This window comes from Cynocephalus volans, chromosome X (genome assembly GCF_027409185.1).
Source record: "Cynocephalus volans isolate mCynVol1 chromosome X, mCynVol1.pri, whole genome shotgun sequence".
In the NCBI taxonomy this organism is placed as follows: Eukaryota; Metazoa; Chordata; class Mammalia; order Dermoptera; family Cynocephalidae; genus Cynocephalus; species Cynocephalus volans.
In genome coordinates, this window is record NC_084478.1 from 68294712 (window position 1) to 68314279 (window position 19568).

At 51.6% G+C, this 19568-nt stretch overlaps 1 protein-coding gene and 1 non-coding gene across 2 annotated transcripts; both read right to left on the reverse strand.

Annotated features, from left to right (window-relative positions):
• Nucleotides 1–11578: 11578 nt before the first annotated feature.
• LOC134367318 (melanoma-associated antigen D4-like) lies at nucleotides 11579–18829 on the reverse strand. The gene is made up of 14 exons (XM_063084032.1): nucleotides 18741–18829; nucleotides 17623–17833; nucleotides 16535–17365; nucleotides 15890–16093; nucleotides 15723–15786; nucleotides 15437–15516; nucleotides 14935–15026; nucleotides 14254–14333; nucleotides 14129–14171; nucleotides 13630–13692; nucleotides 13301–13348; nucleotides 12593–12707; nucleotides 11829–12259; nucleotides 11579–11662 (listed from the first exon to the last, which is right to left on the reverse strand). The coding sequence occupies exons 2-14, from the start codon at nucleotides 17830–17832 to the stop codon at nucleotides 11653–11655; spliced, it is 2271 nt and encodes a 756-aa protein (XP_062940102.1). The 5' UTR covers nucleotide 17833; nucleotides 18741–18829; the 3' UTR covers nucleotides 11579–11652.
• On the reverse strand, nucleotides 12941–13069 carry LOC134368827 (small nucleolar RNA SNORA11). The gene has a single exon (XR_010022524.1). It is a non-coding gene; the product is annotated as a small nucleolar RNA SNORA11 (small nucleolar RNA).
• Nucleotides 18830–19568: the final 739 nt, after the last annotated feature.

Genomic DNA, 19568 nt, shown 5'->3' on the forward strand with positions numbered 1-19568 from the left:
TAAAGTTAAGTTGTTTATTTCATATTTTTCTTTTTTTTCATGTAGGCATTTATGGTTATAAACTTGCCTCTTAGTACTGTTCTTGCACTTACTTAGTGGAGACCATGAAAAAAGCAGATTAGAGGACAGAGGAGGATGTAAGACATTGGGCGAGGAGATGAGAACATGGTGGCAACCTATTTAGACAACGTATCAGAAAAGCTTTGCTGTGAAGGGCAGCAGATACACAGAGCAATAGTAGGTGGGAAAGTGTCATCCAGGGAAGGTATTTGTTTAAAATAATGGATAGTGGAGTGTAATTGTGTGCTGATAGGAATAACCACTAGAGTGGGAGAATTTGTAGATGCAAGAGAAACAGTGGTTACCTGCAGAAATTAAAACTATTAAAGGGTAAGAGGTAAAGACTAGATAAACTGGAGGTGCTGGCTTCATTAAAATTATGATCCAGAAGCCCCATGCTTCGTACTCTTAGTTAAAGACATGCTGATAACCCACATCCCTGTGGATGGCCAAAGTGAGAATGAGGGATTGGCAAGACAAAGACATCCAGAGGGTGAGGGAATGAGGTTTGAAGTCCATGAGATCCAGACTGAGTAATGGAGGTTAATCCGAGAAATCTCGATTTGGGGAAATGTATTGGTTAGAGATTGTTGTGTGCCACTCAGGGTTCCATGGTGTGTGTGTGTGTGTGTGTGAGTGTGTGTGTGTGTTCGTATGTGCAGAGGGAGGTGGAGATGTGGATAGATCTCACTGTTAAGAACAAAAGGAGTCTGTACAATGAAGTGGATTAGTAGAGGGGATGTACTCCTTTGCAGGAGGAGGAAAGGGCAGTCCTCAAGATAGAGTAGAAAAGCTATGAACAGGGATTAACCCAGAATGGAATCTCCCCAGAAGGCCTTACATTTTTTGTGGGAAGCAGGAGAAGGGTGATATTCCTTGGACGCTAGGAAGATTGATATTTAGCCATCACTTCCTAGGAGTTTTCTAGCAACTTTTGACCCTTCCTTGAAGTCTGTTGCTCACATGTAGTCTGCAGTTTTGTGAGTGTTGCTGTGGCGGATTTCAGGAGCAGAGCAGTCAAGTGGAGCATTGCCCTCTTTGCATAACCATTCCTCTTTGGCCCTTCTCCAAGGAAACCGGTCCTGGTCATCCCGACAAAGACCAGCAGCCAGGTGGATCTGGGATCCCCTGAGAGGAGTGTGAAACACACAGGCGTCACTGACAGGTGGATACTCAGGAGTGGATATGAGGCAAACTCCCTTTCCAAAAACAAACTGGACATCTCAAAAAGAGCCTGGAGGTTAGGAAGATGGGCAAACATTTGTGGGGCTGCTTCCAGTGTAGGGCATGGCTATGGATGTGGGTTGCTCAACTGGAGTGAAGATGAAGTCACTTGGGCGTTTTGGACTGAGGGGTTCCAGGACGTGGAAGATGGTGCAGCTGCGTCCCAGGTAATGAGAATGCAGCTGGATAAATGGACTTCCCGAGACGTGCTTAGTTAAAGGGAGCAGGGGTGGGGTGGGGGGGGATGCGGAAGGTGGGGAGCTGTGCCCGGCTTTTGTGCTGTCTTTCTTCACAAATTTATGCTGTGGGATGTCTCAAGTTCTACCTGGCACCGTGTTTCTCCAGCCTGTGAAACTGAAAGCAAACAAAGGAAGTAGTTGGCTACAATAGAAGTGAGAGCAGGGCAGAGGCCCCTCATTAGTTTGGCTGTTTTCCAAAGGCAGGATACTAGCAGAAACCTACCTCCTCTGAGTCACCCCAAGGCCCTGATAGAACAGAGGAGGGGCAGGATGTGGGAGCCCTATAAACTGATCCTATGGTCTGGGCAGAGGTCTCCCAGGACACAAAGGAGAGGAGGGAGTGGTCTGTTTGACGTGACTCCACTAGTGAGGATCGTGGACCTTTTGTGGGCTCAGTGTTTCGAAAATTGGGCTGGAACTTAGTTTTGTGTCAAAATTGAGGCTATTGGGAAACTCCTATGATATGATAGAGGCTGGAGGGTGGGGAATAGGGGAAGTGAGCTGGGGTAGCAGGAATCCTAGATTGCATGGGCATGGGTCGGAGGTAAAAGAAACTGTTGGTGAGAAGGTGGCTAAGGGACACTGAAGCCTTGGTCTCCAAAACATGCAGGGGCATTGCGGTGATGTAGAAATTCTAGATTCCTATTGGACCCCTCTACTTGCCTATCTTCCTCCACCAAGCAGGGAGGTCAGAGCAGGGTAGAACAAAACCGAATGTCTTTCTAATCCCTGAGTAGGGGCTTGTGTAACTCAGGGAAAGACAGAGCACACGTTTCCCTGCCTTTCTCTTTGTCTCGTCCTTAGTCCCTAGACCATTAGTCCCAGTTGCCATGGGAACTGAAGCTGAGTGTCTGATGCATTCATTGGACTGTGGGAGAAAAGCGGAGTTAGTCCTTGAAAAAATGACCTTGGGAGAAGAAATTTTAGTGAAGCATTCAAATGAAAGAATTCACAATTTCCACAGATATAATGAACCCCGAGCTTTTTATTTTGTGCACACGCACACTCACACGCACACACACACTCGTTGCTTCCCGAACAGATGTCTACAGTGCATCACACTGGCTGGCGCATAGGATTCTTGCAGGTGAGGCTGTGCTATGACCATGAGCAGGGTTGGAAAGTATGCAGTTAGGGGCCCAAGAAGGGGAGTGATTCTGTTCAACTTGCTTGGTGGAATTCAGATCTGGCAGGGGAAGGAAGGAATGGGCGCAGAGCTTGGGCTGGGAAGACGTAGCCTGTCGGAATGAAAGGTCCCTCTGTTTGGATGGAAGGCCCAGATCTGACACATGAAGCAGGGCAAAGTGGTCTCATGCACCCCTCACTCTTGTTTCTCCAGCTCCTCCCTCTGAGATGGTCCCTACAAGGAACTCCAGGCCGGACCTGAGAAGGGGGATCCTTTCTTTGCAGAGGCAGGGTAGGGCTCCCCAAACCTGGCACATCCCTTCTCCTTACACTTTCTCCCTCAGTGCTCCCATTACCCTGCCCCCCACTCTTGGTCTGTGCTCATTTATGACCCTTTGGAAAGGGACCTCTCTCCCTATCCCTTCCTCTTCACACTCTCATCCATATCCTCTAAACCCTTTCCCTCTGCCCTCTCTCTTCCTACCACACTCAGCATCTATCACCAACCCCTCCTCTTTCCTCTCCCTCACCCCTCTCTCCTCCCTGCACTGTCTTTCAGTTTGCCCTCCCTCTGTTTCCCCACGTCCCCTCTGCCTCTTCTCTCCCTCTTCGCTTTCTCATTCTTGTCCTCCATTTCCCCACCCTTTTTTTTCCTTCCTCCTTCTCTTTGTGCCTTTTCTTCCTCTCACTCTCCGTGGCTTTCCCCTACCCACTACTCATGGAGTGACCAATCATTAATTCATTCACTTATGACGAGCCTAATATGAGCCATGTGTGTTGAGCTTTCCACTTAGCAGGGCAGTGCATCACAGAGTTAATCACAGACATAATTGCTCCATTGCAAATTACGAGAAGTGACATGGGATTAAATGACGAGGACCTACGAGTATGAGCACTAGGGAACTAATTTCCATGGTGGGCTCAGTGAAGACCATGTTGCTGACATTTGCTGTGCTGCATCCTCTTGTTGCCTCTTTACGTAACTGCCTTCTCTTTTCCGTTGGGGACAACTGTCCTCTTCCACCTTTTGCAGCAAGATGGGACTCTCACTCTCACGATGCCCTCCACTAGTCAAGGTGGGGGCATGAGTTCCAACCGGATGTCCACTGCCTGCAATCTGGCTAACCCACAGACCACAGCAGGGGGAGGAGCTGTTTCTACTTCTCAGTGGACACTCATTCCTGCGACCAGCTTTCCCACAGGCACCTTTCTTCATGTGCTTCGTTCACCCATTCTCTCTCTCACCCTCACTTCTCCCCTCTCCTCCTCCCCCCTCTCTCCTGGCCAGATCTTTTTTTTTTTTTTTTTTTTTTTTTTTAATGGCTGAATCCCACAAAGACATAGAGGATGAGTGAGGAGACAACAGAAATAGAGCATCAGAAGGGGGGAAGCAGACAGACGAGTGATATCCGACTTAGCTGTTCTAAGAAAGCTTGATCCTAAGCCAGCAGTGAGCAAAGCCCAAAAGCAACCGTCGTCAACCCCCCTCACCAGACCTTCAGACTGTGCCCCATTGGCATTGGCCTGTACTCCTGCACGGTGGCGGTAATGATGGGGGCTGTAGATTGCATGATTGCTCTAAAGTATACTTAAGAATCGTTTAGACACCCAGATCCCCTCTCAACTCCCTGTAGCTGGGCGAGTTGCTCTCCCCTATCTCTGGGAGTCTGAGGACAGGTTTACTCTCTGCAGCAGATGAAGCAGCAGATTTATGGACTTGGGAACTTCACGGTCAGTTGAAGGCATGTATCCAACCCAACACAGGGATTTAAGTTAATTTCCACAGAAATCTTCCAGCCCTAGCCTCATTTGGAATTTGGTGTCTAGATTGCTGGCATCTTGCCTTTTGCCCATAGATGCAGTAGATTCTTCCTTGGGTCATCTAACCTTCTCAAGACAGGAGACTTAATAATATTGGCAGGCAAAGGCCTCGAGTTTTATTTATGGGTCAGTTCAAAATATTTTCTAACTTCAGTGTAATTGTTTTCTTAGAGCCATGGCTTGCTTAGGAGGACTTTTCTTAATTTGCAGATATATGGGGCCCTTTCTAATGATTTTTGTTCTCAATTTCTAGAATCACGCATTGAGGTCAGAGATACACGAATCACTGAAGAATCGTTTCTTTACGGACGCTCCTGGGATTCGATGTATTTAAATATCCTTCGGTAAATTTTAACGGAACACAATACAAAATAGAATTGCACAAAACATGAATGTGCCACTCAGTATATTGTTACGTCACAAACATCTGAGTAACCACAATCCGGGTTGAGAAATGACGAATTGCCAGCAGACCAGAAGCACGCTCATGCCTTTGCCCAGTCACTAGCATCTGCCACCTCAGCAAATATAGCCAGTATTTAGACCGTTCACACTTTAATTTTTCCTCTTTGTAAGCCTTATTACATATAATAAGTAGAGTCAGTATAGTACATATTCTTATAGTCTGGCTTTCGGGGGCAGCATTATGTTTTCTTTTCTTAGTATTCATTTTTGTTGTAGTTTGTAGCTGGAGTTTATCTATTTTCATTACTGAATAGCAGTTCAATTTGTATGAGTATGCTACAATTTACTTATACGTTCTATTTCTGGTGGACATTTAGTGGTTTCTAGTGCAGGAGTGTTACAGTTTCTATTGTGGCGAGCATTCATAAACATGTCCTTTGGTTAACACGTGTATGCATTTAAGGCTGTGCGTACTGGATCACTTTTATTACTTTTTCTTCCCTTACTGCACTGTAAGTGGTGACGGTGGGTTTATCCGGATCTTGTTTCTAGGCCCAGAGGGAAGGCCTTCAACTCTTGACCATTGTGATGGTTTTTGTAGGCTTTTAAAAGATGTTCTGATTGGAATAAGGGCGTTCCCTTCCACCCCTAGTTTGCTAAGAGGTTTTTATAATAAGGGGAAGTTCATGTTTTAAAAATCAAATGCATGAGATACTTTCTCTGCTTTCTATAGAGAACACCATATTTTTTCTCCTTAATACATTACTTCTGTGGAATACATTAATTTTTAAAATTCGGAACCATTTTATTTCTAGAATATTCTTGACCCGTTCGTGGTATATTTTTCTTTTTAAAGATGTAACTGGATTTGTTTTGCTGATGCTTTCCCCGAGATTGTTCCCTCTATGCTTATGTGAAAGACAGGCCTGTGTGTTTCATTTCTTATTGTATTCTCATAAGGTTTTTGCTTCATACAACGAGATGGGATGTGTTTCCTCTTTTGTACATTTCCTGGCAAGAATGTTAGGTTGACATTCTTTCTCCTTAAATATTTTGTAGAATTAATTGGTGGAACCATCAGAGTCTGGAGGCTTGTTTTCGCTGTTGCTGCTGTTGCTTTCTTCGGATTCTGTTCATTGAGTATTTACAGGACAATTCAAACGTTTAGTTTGTTTTTGTGTCATTTTGTTGTGTTTTCTTGAAATTCGTACAGTACATCTAAATTTACAAATATATTGGCATAAATTGTACATGATGTTGACTAATAACTTCTTTAATATCTTTATTGTCCATAGCCATGTCTCCTCATCCATTCCACACATTGGATATTCATGACTTCTCTCTTTTTTGTTCAGGCCCACACAAGGCATTTATTAATTGCGTTGTCTTTACAAAGGAACAACTTTTGGCTGTGTTGTTTTATCTTGAGCTGGCTTATAGTTTTTATTTAGTTTCTTCTGATTTTTTCAGGTTTAACCTGCTGTTCTAAATTTTTGACATTGATGCATGGGTCATTAATTTTCTGCCTTTCTTTTTTATGTAAATAGACATTTAATGTGCATGCTATAGGTTTTCATTGTTATTCAGCTCAAAGTATTTTGTAATTTCATTGCTGATTTCTTGTTTGAGCTATGGGTTATTTAGGAGGATATTTCTGAATTTAGAAATATACAGAGGATGCCTTTTATTTCTTTTTCTTGCCTAATCGCGCTGGCTAGAACTTTCAGTACTATGTTGAGAAGAAGTGGCAAAAGTGGGCGTCATTGCCGTGTTCCTCATCTTAGAGGAAAAGCTTTCACTCGTTTGCCATTGAGTATGATGTTCACAGTGAGTTTTTCATATACGGCATTTATTACATTGTGGTAGTTTCCTTCCATTTCTAGTTTGTTGAGTGTTTTGATCATGAAAGCATGTGGACTTTGTCCGATGCTTTTACTGCATCAGTTGAGATACTCCTGTGGTTTTTGTTCTTCATTTTGTTGATGTGGCTTACTATGTTAATTGATTTTCATTGGTCAAGACTTCCTTGCATTTCATGAATAAATCCTACTTGGTCATGGGCTCTTCATGTGCTGTTGAACTCGGTTTGCTAGTCTTTTGTTGGGTATTTTTGCATCAACACTTTTCTGGGGTATAGGTCTGTTGTGTTCCTTTCTTGTGGTCTCTGCCTTTGGTATCAGGGTAATGCTGAGTTGAAAGTGTTCCCTCCTTTTCAGTTTTGGAAGAGATTGAGGAGGATCGATGCTAATTCATTTTTAAATGTTTGGTAGAATTCTTAAGTGAAGCCATCCGGTCCTGAGCTTTTCTTCGTTGGGAAGTTTGTGATTATTCATTCACTCTCCTTACTAGTTTTAGGTCGTCCAGGTATTTTATTATTATTACTATTATTATTATTATTATTTCTTCATGATTCAGTCTTGGTAGTTTGTCTGTTTCTCAGAGTTCATCCATTTCTTCCAGGTTGTCCAATTCGTTGGTGTGTAATGTATTCTCTTATCATCTTTTTGTTTCTGTAGCATCAGTTGTAATGTCCCCACTTTCATTCTGATTTAGTTGTTTGAGTCTTCTCTGTTTTTTTCTTAGTTAATCTACTTAAGGGTTTGTCAGTTATCCTGATCCTTTTAAAAAATCCAGCTCTTGGTTTCATTGAATTTTTCGATCATTTTTCTATTTTCTACTTTGTTTATTTCTACTCTAAATTTTATTTCTTTTTTCCTTCTACTAAGGTTGAGTTTAAGTTGTTCTTCCTTTTCTAGTTCTTCAGTCATAAAGTTAGGTGGTTTGTTTAAGATCTTTCCTCTTTTTTAAGGTACGCACCTACTGATCTAAACTTCCCTCTTAACACTGCTTTTCCTGCATCTCGTAAGTTGTGGTATTTTGTGTTTTTGTTTTCCTTTTTCTCCAGATATCTTCTAATTTCTCTTGTGGTCTCTTCTTTGGCACATTGGTTGTTTAAGAGGGTGTTGTTTAATTTCCACACACTCGTGAATTTTCCAGTTATCTTTCTGGTATTAGTTTCTAACTTCACTCCATTGTGGTCATAAAAAGTATTAATATGACTTCAAACTTCTTAAATTTGTTAAGATCCTAAATGTGAACAAAAAAGCTTTTTGTTGTTGCTGGTTTGTTTACAACTCCGGAAGAGAACGTAGGATAAGATCTTGGTGAACTTGCGGTAGGAAAAGAACTCATACCTCTCTTACACAGAAAGTAATAGTAATAGCCCAGCATGAAAAAGTGTGAACTGGATTTCATCAAATTTAGAAATTCTGCACTACATCATTAGGAAAACGAAAAGGCAAGCCATAGACTATGAGAAAATGTTTGCAATATATACACCTGACCAAAAAAGTGTGCAAAATACTTAAATAACTCTTATAATTACTTATTAAGAAGACAAACGACCCAATAATAAATGGGCAAACCATTTGAACAGAACTTCGCGTGTACACGCAAAAAGATAACTACAAATGGCCAAGAGAAGAGGCCGGGCCAAGGTCACCAGGTGAGGCAGTGGCAGAGCTGGGTCAGAGACAGACCTAAGGCAAGTCGCTTCCCTTCTCTGAGTGTGTTTCCTCATGTGCGCAGTGAGGGTGTACAGAGCCCCAGAGTACCAGTGTAGTGGATTGAATTCTGTCCCCCCAAAACTCACCGAAGCTTCAATTTTGTCCCCCAAGTTTTATGGATTAGAATCTTCGCCCCCACCGTGACTGTTAAGAGGGTGGGAAATCCTATGATGGTAATTGAAAGGTGGAGCCTTGAAGGGGTGATTGGATTATAGGACCATGCTGTAGTGAATGGATTAAAAGTGGCGGTCAGGGGCATGGTTCTGCGGACTTTAAGAGGAAAGGAGAGTCTGTCTCTCTCTGCTCTCTCTGCTTCCACCATCTTGCAATGTTAGACGCCTGGGTCACTGTCGCCACCACCAGATGGACTTTGGGCTTCCTAGCCTCAGAAAACTGTAAGCAATAAATTTCATTTTTCTTTATAAATCACCCAGTCTCAGGTATTTTGTTATAAGCAACAAAAACGGACCAATACAACCAGTGAGGATGCAATGAGGGAGTGCATGAGAAGCCCTCGGCCTGGCCCAGATCCTGATGACAAGGAAGGCAAAGACAAGGAAGGGCAGGATGGATGCCTAGAAAAACACCCAACCTGCTGTCTCAGGAGGCTGGGCGGGAGGTGGCAGGCCTTAAAAGCCGAGGGTGGACCTAAGGAGGGAGCAGGAAGCTTCCACGTGAGGTTATGTTCTGCCTAAATGAAGGGAGATGGGGAGCAGTATGTGCAGCCTGTTGGGAGTGTAGGTGTCAGGAGAGAGTGCCCAGCAGGCACTGTGAGCTCCTGGATGGCAGTGGCAGCAGACTGCAGGGGGCAGAACATGCCTCTTGGCCTCACAGGGTCCTGGGTTCCAGGCCCTGCACTGCTGATTCCTGGCTGCGTGACTTCTGGAGAGTGTCTTCCCTCTTGGAGCCTCAGTTTCCTCATCCGTGGAATGGGCCTATTCGCCCCCTCCTCTGAGGGCTGCCTGATAAATGGAAACATAGGCCCAGAGAACAAAGTGCACATAAATATTCACAACTTCGTGCATAATGGTCAATACCTGGAAACAAGTGAATCGACAACCGCTCGTCCGTCAGCAAGTGTATGAGGAATCAGAGAGAGCAGGCCCAGGCTGGGGAGAAGGCTGTGGTGGCGGTCAGATGCCACTCGCACCTCCACGACGGAGCCCGCACATAGTAGGGTCTCAGAAAATACCTGCAACGTGAATTGTGTACCTTTGTGGTGGTGGAGTCTGTGGCAGGCCCAGGCTAGGGGTGGGAGGGAGGTCTGCCATGGTCTCCTGTTTGCCCTTTCAGTGAGGTGGTGGCCGTCTCCGGGATGGCTGGCCTGACCCTCCTGCGGGACCCACAGTCTGCTCGCATTCCCCAGGGCCTCCTTCCTCCCTGCTCCCAGGCCAGCCTCCTGCTCCCTTCCTCCCTGCCCAGCCTGCTCTCAGTGCTCCTCCCTGCAGAGGGCAGGAAGGGGGTGTGTGGGCGCGGGGAGAGCCCAGGAAGCCTGGAGGCCTGGGGAGGTGGTGCCCTGCACAGCACCGCATCTCTGAGGGCTGCTTCCTCCTCCTTTCCAGATGAGCTTCCCTATCTCAAGTGCCCTCTGCACACAGTGCTCAAACTCACACCCGTGGCTTATGGTGAGTGCTCCCACACTGATGCAAGAGGAAGCACGTGCCTACCGTGTGCACACAAGTGTCCCAGGAGGTTGCAGCCAAGTTGTGTGTAACACATCATGCCAGGGCTGGGGTCCCAGGCCTCCTCATCTCCCCCACAGCCCCAACCATAGACTTGGAAACATAAACGGAAAGGAACTCCGCTTCTGTGTGTGTGTGTGTGGGGGGGGGTGTGTGCGTGCGCGCGCACGCACGGCCCAGTAAAACTTTGGCACTCAATTTCTGTGAGAATCTCAGAATGTCAGTGTGGCTGAGTGTGGACCCAGGAACCAGAGAAGCAGAAATCACAGTACACTGGCCAACAGGTTAGAGACCCACCCGAAGCCTATCTGAAGGACAGGGCCAGCGTCCTGGGTGTGTGACCTAAGGAGCCTGGAGATCAGAAGGGCTCCACACCTGGCTTAATGCTCTGGTGTCCCTGTCTTGAAATTCTCACTAATTTTTGAGGAGGGGATCTGCGTTTTCATTTTCCCCTGAGCCTCAAAAATTATGTAGCTTGGTCTGGGTCAGGATGTGGGTCTAACTGAGGGCTGGGAGCATCTTCTGGGGAAAAGAGTCAAGGGGGAGGCAGGGCCCCTTTCACCACCACCTCCCTCTTCATCTGGGGCTCTGGACATTACCGGGGAACTCCATACAGCTGTGGACACTGTCCCTGCCTGCTACTGAGCCCTTCCCAGGAGACCAAACGGCCTCTGCTCTCTCTGTCTCTCTGTCTCTCTGGCCTCACTGGGAGAGCCCTGCTGCCAGGGAAGAAGAGCTCCCAAGCCCCCTACAGGCCTCCGCTCTGTCACAGGCAGTGGACTGTCTAGGCGTGCGTGAAACTTTGTTTTCATTAAATCCTGCTCCATCAGCAACAACGGCTCCTCCTTCCACCCACTGGAGGGGTGAGAATGCCATCGTGAGGCCGACCTCATCGTCCCCAAGACCCCGCCCCAGGGATGAGGTCCTGAGCTATGTGGATGATGAGCCAAGGGTTCTGGAATATCGTCTCTGAAGGTGGTGGGCCTGGTGAGTGCCTGTGGTCCCTGTCCCGCAGCAGGAGGGACAGTGGTACCACTCCCAGTCCTCCACTCCATCCCTTCTCCTGGCCTCCCTCTTGCCATCTGACTGGGGCTGCTGAGCAACGCTTGTAGGAAAGTACATCACAACATGGACCGGGGCCTCCCCACACTCGTGGTCCCTGCCCTCAGCTGGCCCGCAACACCCCTCCCATTCTCCCACCCATACCTGCTGGCCTTTTTAGCAGAGGCGGGGCCCACCTATCCCAGAGTGCCTGAAGAAGTTTCCTTGCTAGCAGCCCAACAACGGGCCACCTACAGCGACAGGTACTCAGGCAAAGGAGGAAATATCCACATTAATTTTGCAACTTTAATGTAACACTGATACAAAAACAAGAAAGCACAAGAAAGAGCACACAAGGAAAGCAGGAAGAGCGGAGAGCTTCATCTCGCATGCCACCTTCGACTGATAGGTAGAAGCTGCCTAGAGTGCTGGGTTAAGAAGGAATCGGAGGAGGCACTCTGGCTGGGTGGGGAGGATTGCTGCAATCCCTCAGCGGTGTCTGAAAACACAGGAAACAGAAGTTATATACGTTACCGAAGAAGTGTCTTTCCACGCTGGTATCGATGCCCTGCCCCGACACCCCCCCTCCCCACGCCTCCTTCTGACACCTCACGGCTCCTCCACAGCCCTCCTGCAGAGTCTCATTTCTCTCCTGAGAATCTTACTGGATCCAAGAGAAGAAGCTGGCACCAGCTCTGGCGGCGTTTCTGGTCCGGATGGTGGAGCTGGTGCTGGGGCCATCTAGGACGCTGGTGCTGGGCCCACCATTGGTGCCGCTGCTGACGCCAGCTCTCCACGTGGCTCTCCTGTTGGCACGGTTGCTGTTCAGAATGTACTGATGGTATCTGGCCCAGAACGCAAAGGGGATCCTGGCCCAGGCATCGCCAAAATCTCCATCCTCGTCCCAGGTCAGCAGTTCGACCTGTATGTCGTCCCAGCTCCACCGTCCAATCAGTGCTTCGTCACCGATGTTCATCTGGGCCCTCATCTGGGCCCTGGCATGTTCCTCAGCCATATCCACATCCATGGTCTTGAAAGCATCGTCCACAGCCTCCAGGAAGTGAGCCTTCCATTCCCGGGGGTCTCGATTCTGATACTGAGGTGGAAACAGCAGCCATAATGACTGACCTACTCCACGTTCACTGAGCACCTGCTGCCTGCCACCCCATCCCCCACCCCGGCGCTTTGGGCAAATATGACGAAAATGAAGACGACTGCACCCAGTCCCCTGCTGTTCTGTGCCAGACCCAGGGTTTTGCCCCACCCCTCACACTCACAAGTTCATGGGAGAACTCCTATGAGCTACAAGATACAAGAACCTTTCCGGGCCTCGGCACCCTCGCTGGAGATGCGGGATAACAGGAATGACGCCGCGACCGAAAAGCAAACCACCCCCAGTGCATGGCACCCGACAGAGGCTCTCCATTACCTGAGCAATGAATCTCAGGACCCTCATCTTGCTGGTCTCGTGGCGGGCTCGCAGGCCCCACAGGAGTTCATACTCAGGCGGGCTGCTGTTGGGGATCTTCTTGTATTCCAGGTACCTTAGTGTGAGAGGAAAAGAAACTTTGCTCCTAGCCCAGAAGACCTGTTGTTGAACCCATGGGTTCCGGGGGCCCCTCCTCAACCCAATGCTGCAGCTCAGTTCCTGGAAGAGGATCGCCTGCCTCTCCAGCCCTGGCCTCCCTCCCAGGACTCCCGCCTGCAATAGTGAAGCCTTCCAAGCCTCAGCCATTGGTCCTGCCCGGAAGCCACGTGGAGGTTGGGGGGGGTGGACACGTGTAGGGCATTTGTTCATAGGGAGGCCACAAGTTTTGCGCCCCTCGTCACAGTGACCCCAGATTCCTGTCGGGTGTGTTGTAAACAGAGGAGCCATTCTTCAGGCCCCCTGCTCTGAGCACACCCCACCCCAAGGATCTTATCTGCGGCCGGGTCAAGCAAGTCCCAGAAAGGTCCATCCTAGAAAACCACTGGAAAGGAAGAAGCAGTCAGCCAAGGGCAGCGTGCTCCATGCGTACTCCTAAATTCCTGAGTGTGCACATGTGTGTGCCTGGGCGAGTGCTCACTTGGTCTCCAAGGACCAAGGATAGGGTGGGCCCTGGCCACAAAGTCAGGAGGGCTGGGTTGTGGCCCTTACCAGCTGTGGGCCACACTCAGAGACTTCCCTTGTCTGAGCCCCAGGACCCTTAGGGGAAATTCCTGTGACAGCCTCCAGGGCAGGCGCCCAATGACATGGAGAATACCCTGCACTGTGTTCTCAGTCAATGTGTGCTCACTTTCCCCAAGACCGCCCCAGCACTCTACTCCCCACACACGCCCATGCCCCCACCCCTGCCCAGATCCGCACCCGAAGCACCCATCCCTCCAATGTAAGATCCGGGATAGGGAATGGCTTTCCCAGTCATTGTGTTCTCGCACACAAGGAACACGCGAGTGTGAGGCGCAGTTAGCTCAGGCAACACCTACTTCTGCTTCACGAAGTCTTCTGTGATGAGCTTCCTCAGATCGCCAAGGAAAGGGTGCCTCACCCTGAGGGCAAGGAAAAGAATCCATGACGAGAGCCGGTGCTGGCGGCAGTGCCCGGATGTGGTCAGGGGCACTCCCCAGCATGATTACCAGTTTCCCAGCTCACGGGGCATCGCCATGGAAACCTGGGCATGCAGCAGAGGCCAGATGACTGAAGTTATGTACATTACCACGTATCACCCAGGGATGTGCTAGGTAGGAGTTTGGTGGAGCCCCGAACTCTGACTATCTCTCTTAGATCTCACCGAGCGACAGAGAGCGGGGAGGGGGCTGAGAGTTCCAAACCATTTCCCCATCCACCCTGGCGAGACCCTTTGTGCTCTACCCAGCCCACGGTGCCCCACTCCCCTGCACCACACCGCCAGGCTACTGCAATCCCGGGACCTCTTTCGCTGGAGGACAGCAGTGAGGGGCAGGTGCTGAGAGAGGCCAATCATACCCAGGGTGCAGTCCCATCTTGCGTAGTGCCTCCCAGAGGACAGCTGCGGGGGAGATGAGGTACAAGAGTTTGGCACACGAAGACGAGAAGGTGGGCATCCCCCAGCTGCAGGTCCAGCCACTCACCCTCACTGGCACGGTTGCCATTCATGAAAATGACACCCAGAATCACCAAGAGGAGACTCAGCCTGGGAGTGTCCTTGGTCCTAAAGGTGTAGAAAGAGGGATCCTGTCTAGCAGCCATTTGCCCTAGAGATTACGGCCAGCTCACCCAACTAGCCTCTCCCAGACGTCCCGGCTAGGCGTGAATTCCTCCCAGTGATACGCCTGCCTCGCTACCCGCTTGCACACAGTTTATACCTCCGCCTGAGACTTAACCACCTCATCCATAAAACGTGGAGACTAATACTTCCCTCCCAGGGTTCTGCAGAGGACAGGGTGAGGCAGGGGGCAAATGCTCGGCCCGCGGCAAAGGTGCGTCCAGAGGCATGTCCAAACCCTTCCTGCCCTTCCTGCATCGGGATCTACACTCAACAGTAAGCTCTCCCTTGAGGAGAGCTCTGCCACGTCCAGGTCAGGCACGCAGTAGGAAGAGGCAAGCTGCTCTCCTCGGAAGCTTCGGGGGTTTGGGTGAAACCCCAATGGCCGCAAGGCCTCCTCCCAGGCCCTACTATCATCCCTTTCATCCGGCAGTCACTGGGCACCACGAACTGTGTGTGGGAGCCGTGCCTTCCTGTTTCTCTGAGAGGATGTGGGCAGGGAAGGGGCATCATCGAGGAAGGCCACAACCCTCTTGCCCTCTCTTACTTTCCAAGGAGGCGAGCTGAGGAATCCCGTGTGCAGACAAGAATATACAGGTGTTCTTCTTTGTCGATTTCCTTCAGGTGGATCCCAAACTTCTACAGCGGGGAGAAACCAGAGTGTGAGATCAGAACCCCATGCTGGGCATCCTGCAGGCAGTCAGTCAATTCTGACTGTTCCTCGGGGAAGGACTGTTGCTCGGCAGGTAACCCAAACTCGAGGGCATGGGTGGAAGAGGAGAGGACACGGAGGACCTGCCCCGTGGGAGCTCTGGCCCTGACAGAGCCAAGGAGACTCACCTCACGAGACAGTGAGACACTCAGAGAGCACAAGAGCGAGAGGCAGCGAGGGAAGCAATACACGTCAAACTGCCGGCACAGTGGAAGCTCTCAGGTGGAGAGGCTGGGGAAGGCTCCAGGACCGGCAGTACTGAAACTGGGCCTGGAGGGGCTGTAGGCTTCCCCACCGCTCTCATTCCACACAGCTGCGCACCCATCCCTGCACCCACCTTTTCCAGAGTGTAAGTCGCTCGTTCAATGATCTCAGGGAAATGTTCGTCGTATTCTCGGATGACATCCTTCAGCATGTCTGCGGGAGTCGGAGGGTGGGAGAAAGCACCTGAGCTGAGCAGGGGCCACAGAGCTGCAGCCCCTTGGTCAGCCCTGCTGAGGGGGACACAGTCAGAACCCCGTCCTGCGGCAATGGAGGGACCAGCCATGGCCTGGTGGGTGGGGGCACATGAGCAAAGGGATGCCCACAGAGTGGGGCTGGCGGAGGGAGTACAGGATGCCTACCTGAGCGCTTAATGGGGATCTTCTTGTAGTCTTTAATCATCAGGTATTTCACTAACTTATTTGCCTGGAGGAGGAGGAACCCACGAGGACGTCAAGGCATGGGTGATCACAGAGAACCGGCCCAAAAGGGAGGAGAGGAAGGAGGTGGGGGAGGGCAGACCTCTTACCCTCTCTTGCAGAAGGGTCACGTTGCGGGGGGGCAGGCACAGTACGTGCCTTGAGGGTACCCGGGACCTCAGGGCCGTCGGGGGCCGAGGGGCTAACGGAGCCCGCACGGTCAGCGGGGGCTGTGATGCTCTCCAGGTCGGCGGGACCGTAGGAAGCTCTCTCTCCTCCTCGCTGCTCTCACACTCGTCATCCAGATGCTTAGACTGTATCATGAGAGAGAGAGGAGACCCAGGGCTACCGGCCTCCCTGTGCAAAATCGCCCGGCACAGCACATGCCTCGACCAGGGCGGGTACTTGGAAATAAGAGCAGTACAGGCAGCGACTAACATGTGCTGAGTGCTTACTAAGTGCCAGGCACTGAGCCAACCTCTTCTCCCACCGGTCCCGAGAGAAGGAACTACGCGGGGTAAAAACGTGCTCAGCAAACTTGTGCTGGGGAAACATGGACGAGCTGAAGGAAGAGGAGGGGAGGGGAGCAGAAGGGTGGCGAGAGGAGAGGAGAGGAGAGGAGAGGAGAAGGGGGAAGGGAGGAGGGAGCAGAAAAGAAGAGAGAAGGGAGTAGAGGAGAAGGGAGGAGGGAGGAGAGGAGAGGAGCGGGAAGGGAGAGGAGCAAGGAGGTGGTGGACACGGCAGGGAGATCTCACCTTCTTCGTCCTCTTGCCTCCCATCCTGGCCCAGGGCTCAGCACTGTGCTGGGCAGTGACAGCTGCACCCTCAGGCTCGGGGATGCTTGTGGCCATCTTAGCCTTAGCAGCAGTTGCTGCCACGACATTCTGAGGCTCCACCCACCGAGTCTTGGCCAGAGCCTTCCCAGACTTGGTCACCTTGGGCCGGGTGGCTGCCACCTCCCTGGTAGGTGCTGCCTGGGGCACACCGGAGGCAGCACTGGGGCCCTCTGTGGCAGCCTCTTGGGCCGGGGCAGGTCTCTTGGGGCGGGGGAAGGCCATGCCACTGACACCTGCTGGCTGAGTGAAATCAAAGCCATCGTTCGGACCCAGGCAGGCTGTCTTGGGCCGAGTGGCATCCATCTCCCTGGCACGTGGTGCCTGAGAGAAAGTACAGGCAGTACTAGGGCCCTCCTCAGTAGCTGCCTCCTGGGCCTGGGAGGCTGTCTGGGACTGTGTGGAGGTTGCCGGAGCCCTGGGGGCAGCCATTTCACGGGTGACTGACATCTGGGAGCTCTGCCGAGAAGCAAGGAGTGCCCTGGGGGTGGTCCCCTGAGCCTCAGCATATGTCATGGGCTGGGTATCGTCTCCTGAGGCCTGCTGTGTGGCCAACCAGTGGTTAGCGACCATCTGATTGAAGGAGCTACGGGCAGCAGCGGCCACGGCCCGAGCAGCACGGTTGGAGGCAGCGGCGCGGGCTACGTTGGCAGCACGGGTGTTTGTGTCATTGGCAAGTGTTTCCGGATCCAGCTGCAATGCCTCCACCAGGGTCTGGGCCAGCACAGGGTTTTCCAGTTCCCAGGGCTCATTCTGCAAGGCCAGAGAGAGAAGGGTGGGGGAAGGCAGACGACTCTACACACTTGCATTCTGTTTCCTTGTGCTGGCCGGCGTCCTCCCAGAAGCCAGCCCTGACCACCCCGAGACCTTCCCAAACCCCCCTCCTCTGAGCAGGAGAGGGAAGGCTCGGGGAAGCTGGGCAGTCCTTCCCCACGAAACCCTCTCCTGCCTCCACCTTCCTGCACTGGGGAGAAGGCCCAGGGCAAGCAGGTGGCCAAGAGGAGCCTCACCGCTAAGATGCGAAGGCCTGGACCCAAGCTACCAAGGGCTCTGAGGATATGGATGTCGAAGCTGGTGAGGGTGCCATAGCCACCAAAAGCTCCAAATTCTTCATAGTCGTTTCCTTCCACCATCTCTTCCTCCCCGGCTTCGTCGCTGCCCTCATCCATGTCTTCAACATTGTAGTTTTCCGATTCCACGCTGTAGCTTCCCTCAGCCATGCTGCGCGTCCCATGGAGAAGAGAGCTCAGCCTGAGAGCCCAGGGGGAGGGGCAGGGATCCAGTGGGAGGCGGGATCGCCCGGGAGGTGAGGGGCCGAAATCAGGTTACTAGGCAGGACCCACTAGTACGAGGTGGGGGGGGGGCGGGGGGTAGACTCAGTCAGGGACAGAGCCCTAGGAAGGAGACAGCGGAGGTCAAGGAGACCTCGCACCAAAAGGGGAGTTTAGGACGCGGGCAGGCTCCCGATTCCAGAGACTAGATTTGAATAGGGGTGTACTGGAGAGCTTGGGTCCCAAGAGTCCCAAAGGGGATGCACTGAGACAGGGAAAACCAAAAGCGGGATGAAGGGGGAGCAGATGCGAGGGCCCAGGCAACAGGGACAGCGGAAAGATCTGGGTAACTGAATCCCAGGGATCTTCCCGCTAGGTCCCGGCGGGGGGATTCAGCTGATTTCATTCTAGGTTGAGCTCATACTGGAGCGCTAGGGACGGACGGGGTGGGGACCTCGGACCTAAGCGAGGCTCGAATTGGAGCGCTGTAGATCTCCACTCCAAGGACTAGAACTCCAGGAAGGGGGCAAGCGGTCAGCTCGGTTGGAGTGATCTAGGAGTGGTTGGGGTGGGGGTGGGGCCTCCGGTCTAAGGAAGCTCAGCTCGGGGCACACGGGTCTGCTACTGAAAGGTTGGGGTCGTGGGCTCTGGTATAAGTAGGGCTCGGATAGGGGCGCCTGAGTCTGATGGTGATGGTGATGGTGATGGGGGGTGGGCGGCTCCAATCCAGACCTTGGGTCTAATGGGGTTCCGGTTCTGAGTGCTTGGGCTTTGTTCAGAAACGGAGGTGGGAGGAGGGCGCAGCATGTCGGGTGCCACTCGCCCTCTCCCGGTCCTGTCTGGGGTTGGATCCTTACCTTCCCTGGGGCTCCAATGGCGTCCGTCCTCAGCACCAGGAACCCCGCAGCCGCGCCCTCGCCTACTGCTGCCAGCACAGCAGCTCCGACCACCCCGCCCCTTTTCTCCGCGCACCCCCAGCGGCTGGGTAGCCTGCGCATGCGCGGGCCCCTCCAGCCGCCCACTTTCCCAACAAAAGCCCTTTCCTCCAGGTCCCCAGTGCGCATGCGATTCCGCGGGTGGGTGGGTGGGCGTTCTTCCCGCCAGATTCCCCTCACCCCTCTTTCGCCGCCGACCGCAGGCGCGCACATTCATATCCTGCAGTGCGGCTCGACCCACCCAATCATCTTCCTTCAATCCCCCCACTTGCACAGTGCTTCTCAGTCCAGCCCTGCCCTTTCACCCAAGCTCCTCCAGCCTGGTCTGGGATACGCTATGCCCCACTTCCCCAGCATGACCCCTTAGGTCACAGTGAAAGAGGTCTCTAGCTGGGTCTCTAACTGCAACAAGTGGAACTCCCCAACCTGCCTGCAGGACCAGGAAATGGTCAGAGGGTGGCAGTTCCCTTTGTGTTCCCCTCCGCTATCCATCTCTACGGCCCTCGGGCACACTGGGAACATCTGCATCCTCAGCTGCATAAAGGTATGCAGCTCCTTCTGTCACAGCGGGATCTGTGCTGGGGCTTGTCTTCTTCTCACAGCAGCTCTGGGAGGTAGATGTCAGCATGCCCATTTTACAGATGAGGAAGCTGAGGCACAGACACCGTGCACGAACTAGACAACGCCACAGAGCCAGTAAACAGAAAATGCAAAATTTGGGCCTGGACCTTCCCGCCTCCGAAAGCCCAC

Excerpts from the sequence above, each read along its gene's own strand:
- LOC134367318 (XM_063084032.1), bottom strand. The coding sequence starts at position 17,832 with ATGGCTGAGGGAAGCTACAGCGTGGAATCGGAAAACTACAATGTTGAA. Across the intron at positions 13,693-14,128 it reads AAGATGGGACTGCACCCTGG|GGTGAGGCACCCTTTCCTTG; the intron begins GTATGATTGGCC and ends CCTTGCCCTCAG. Across the intron at positions 12,260-12,592 it reads TCCTGAGATTCATTGCTCAG|TATCAGAATCGAGACCCCCG; the intron begins GTAATGGAGAGC and ends TTTCCACCTCAG.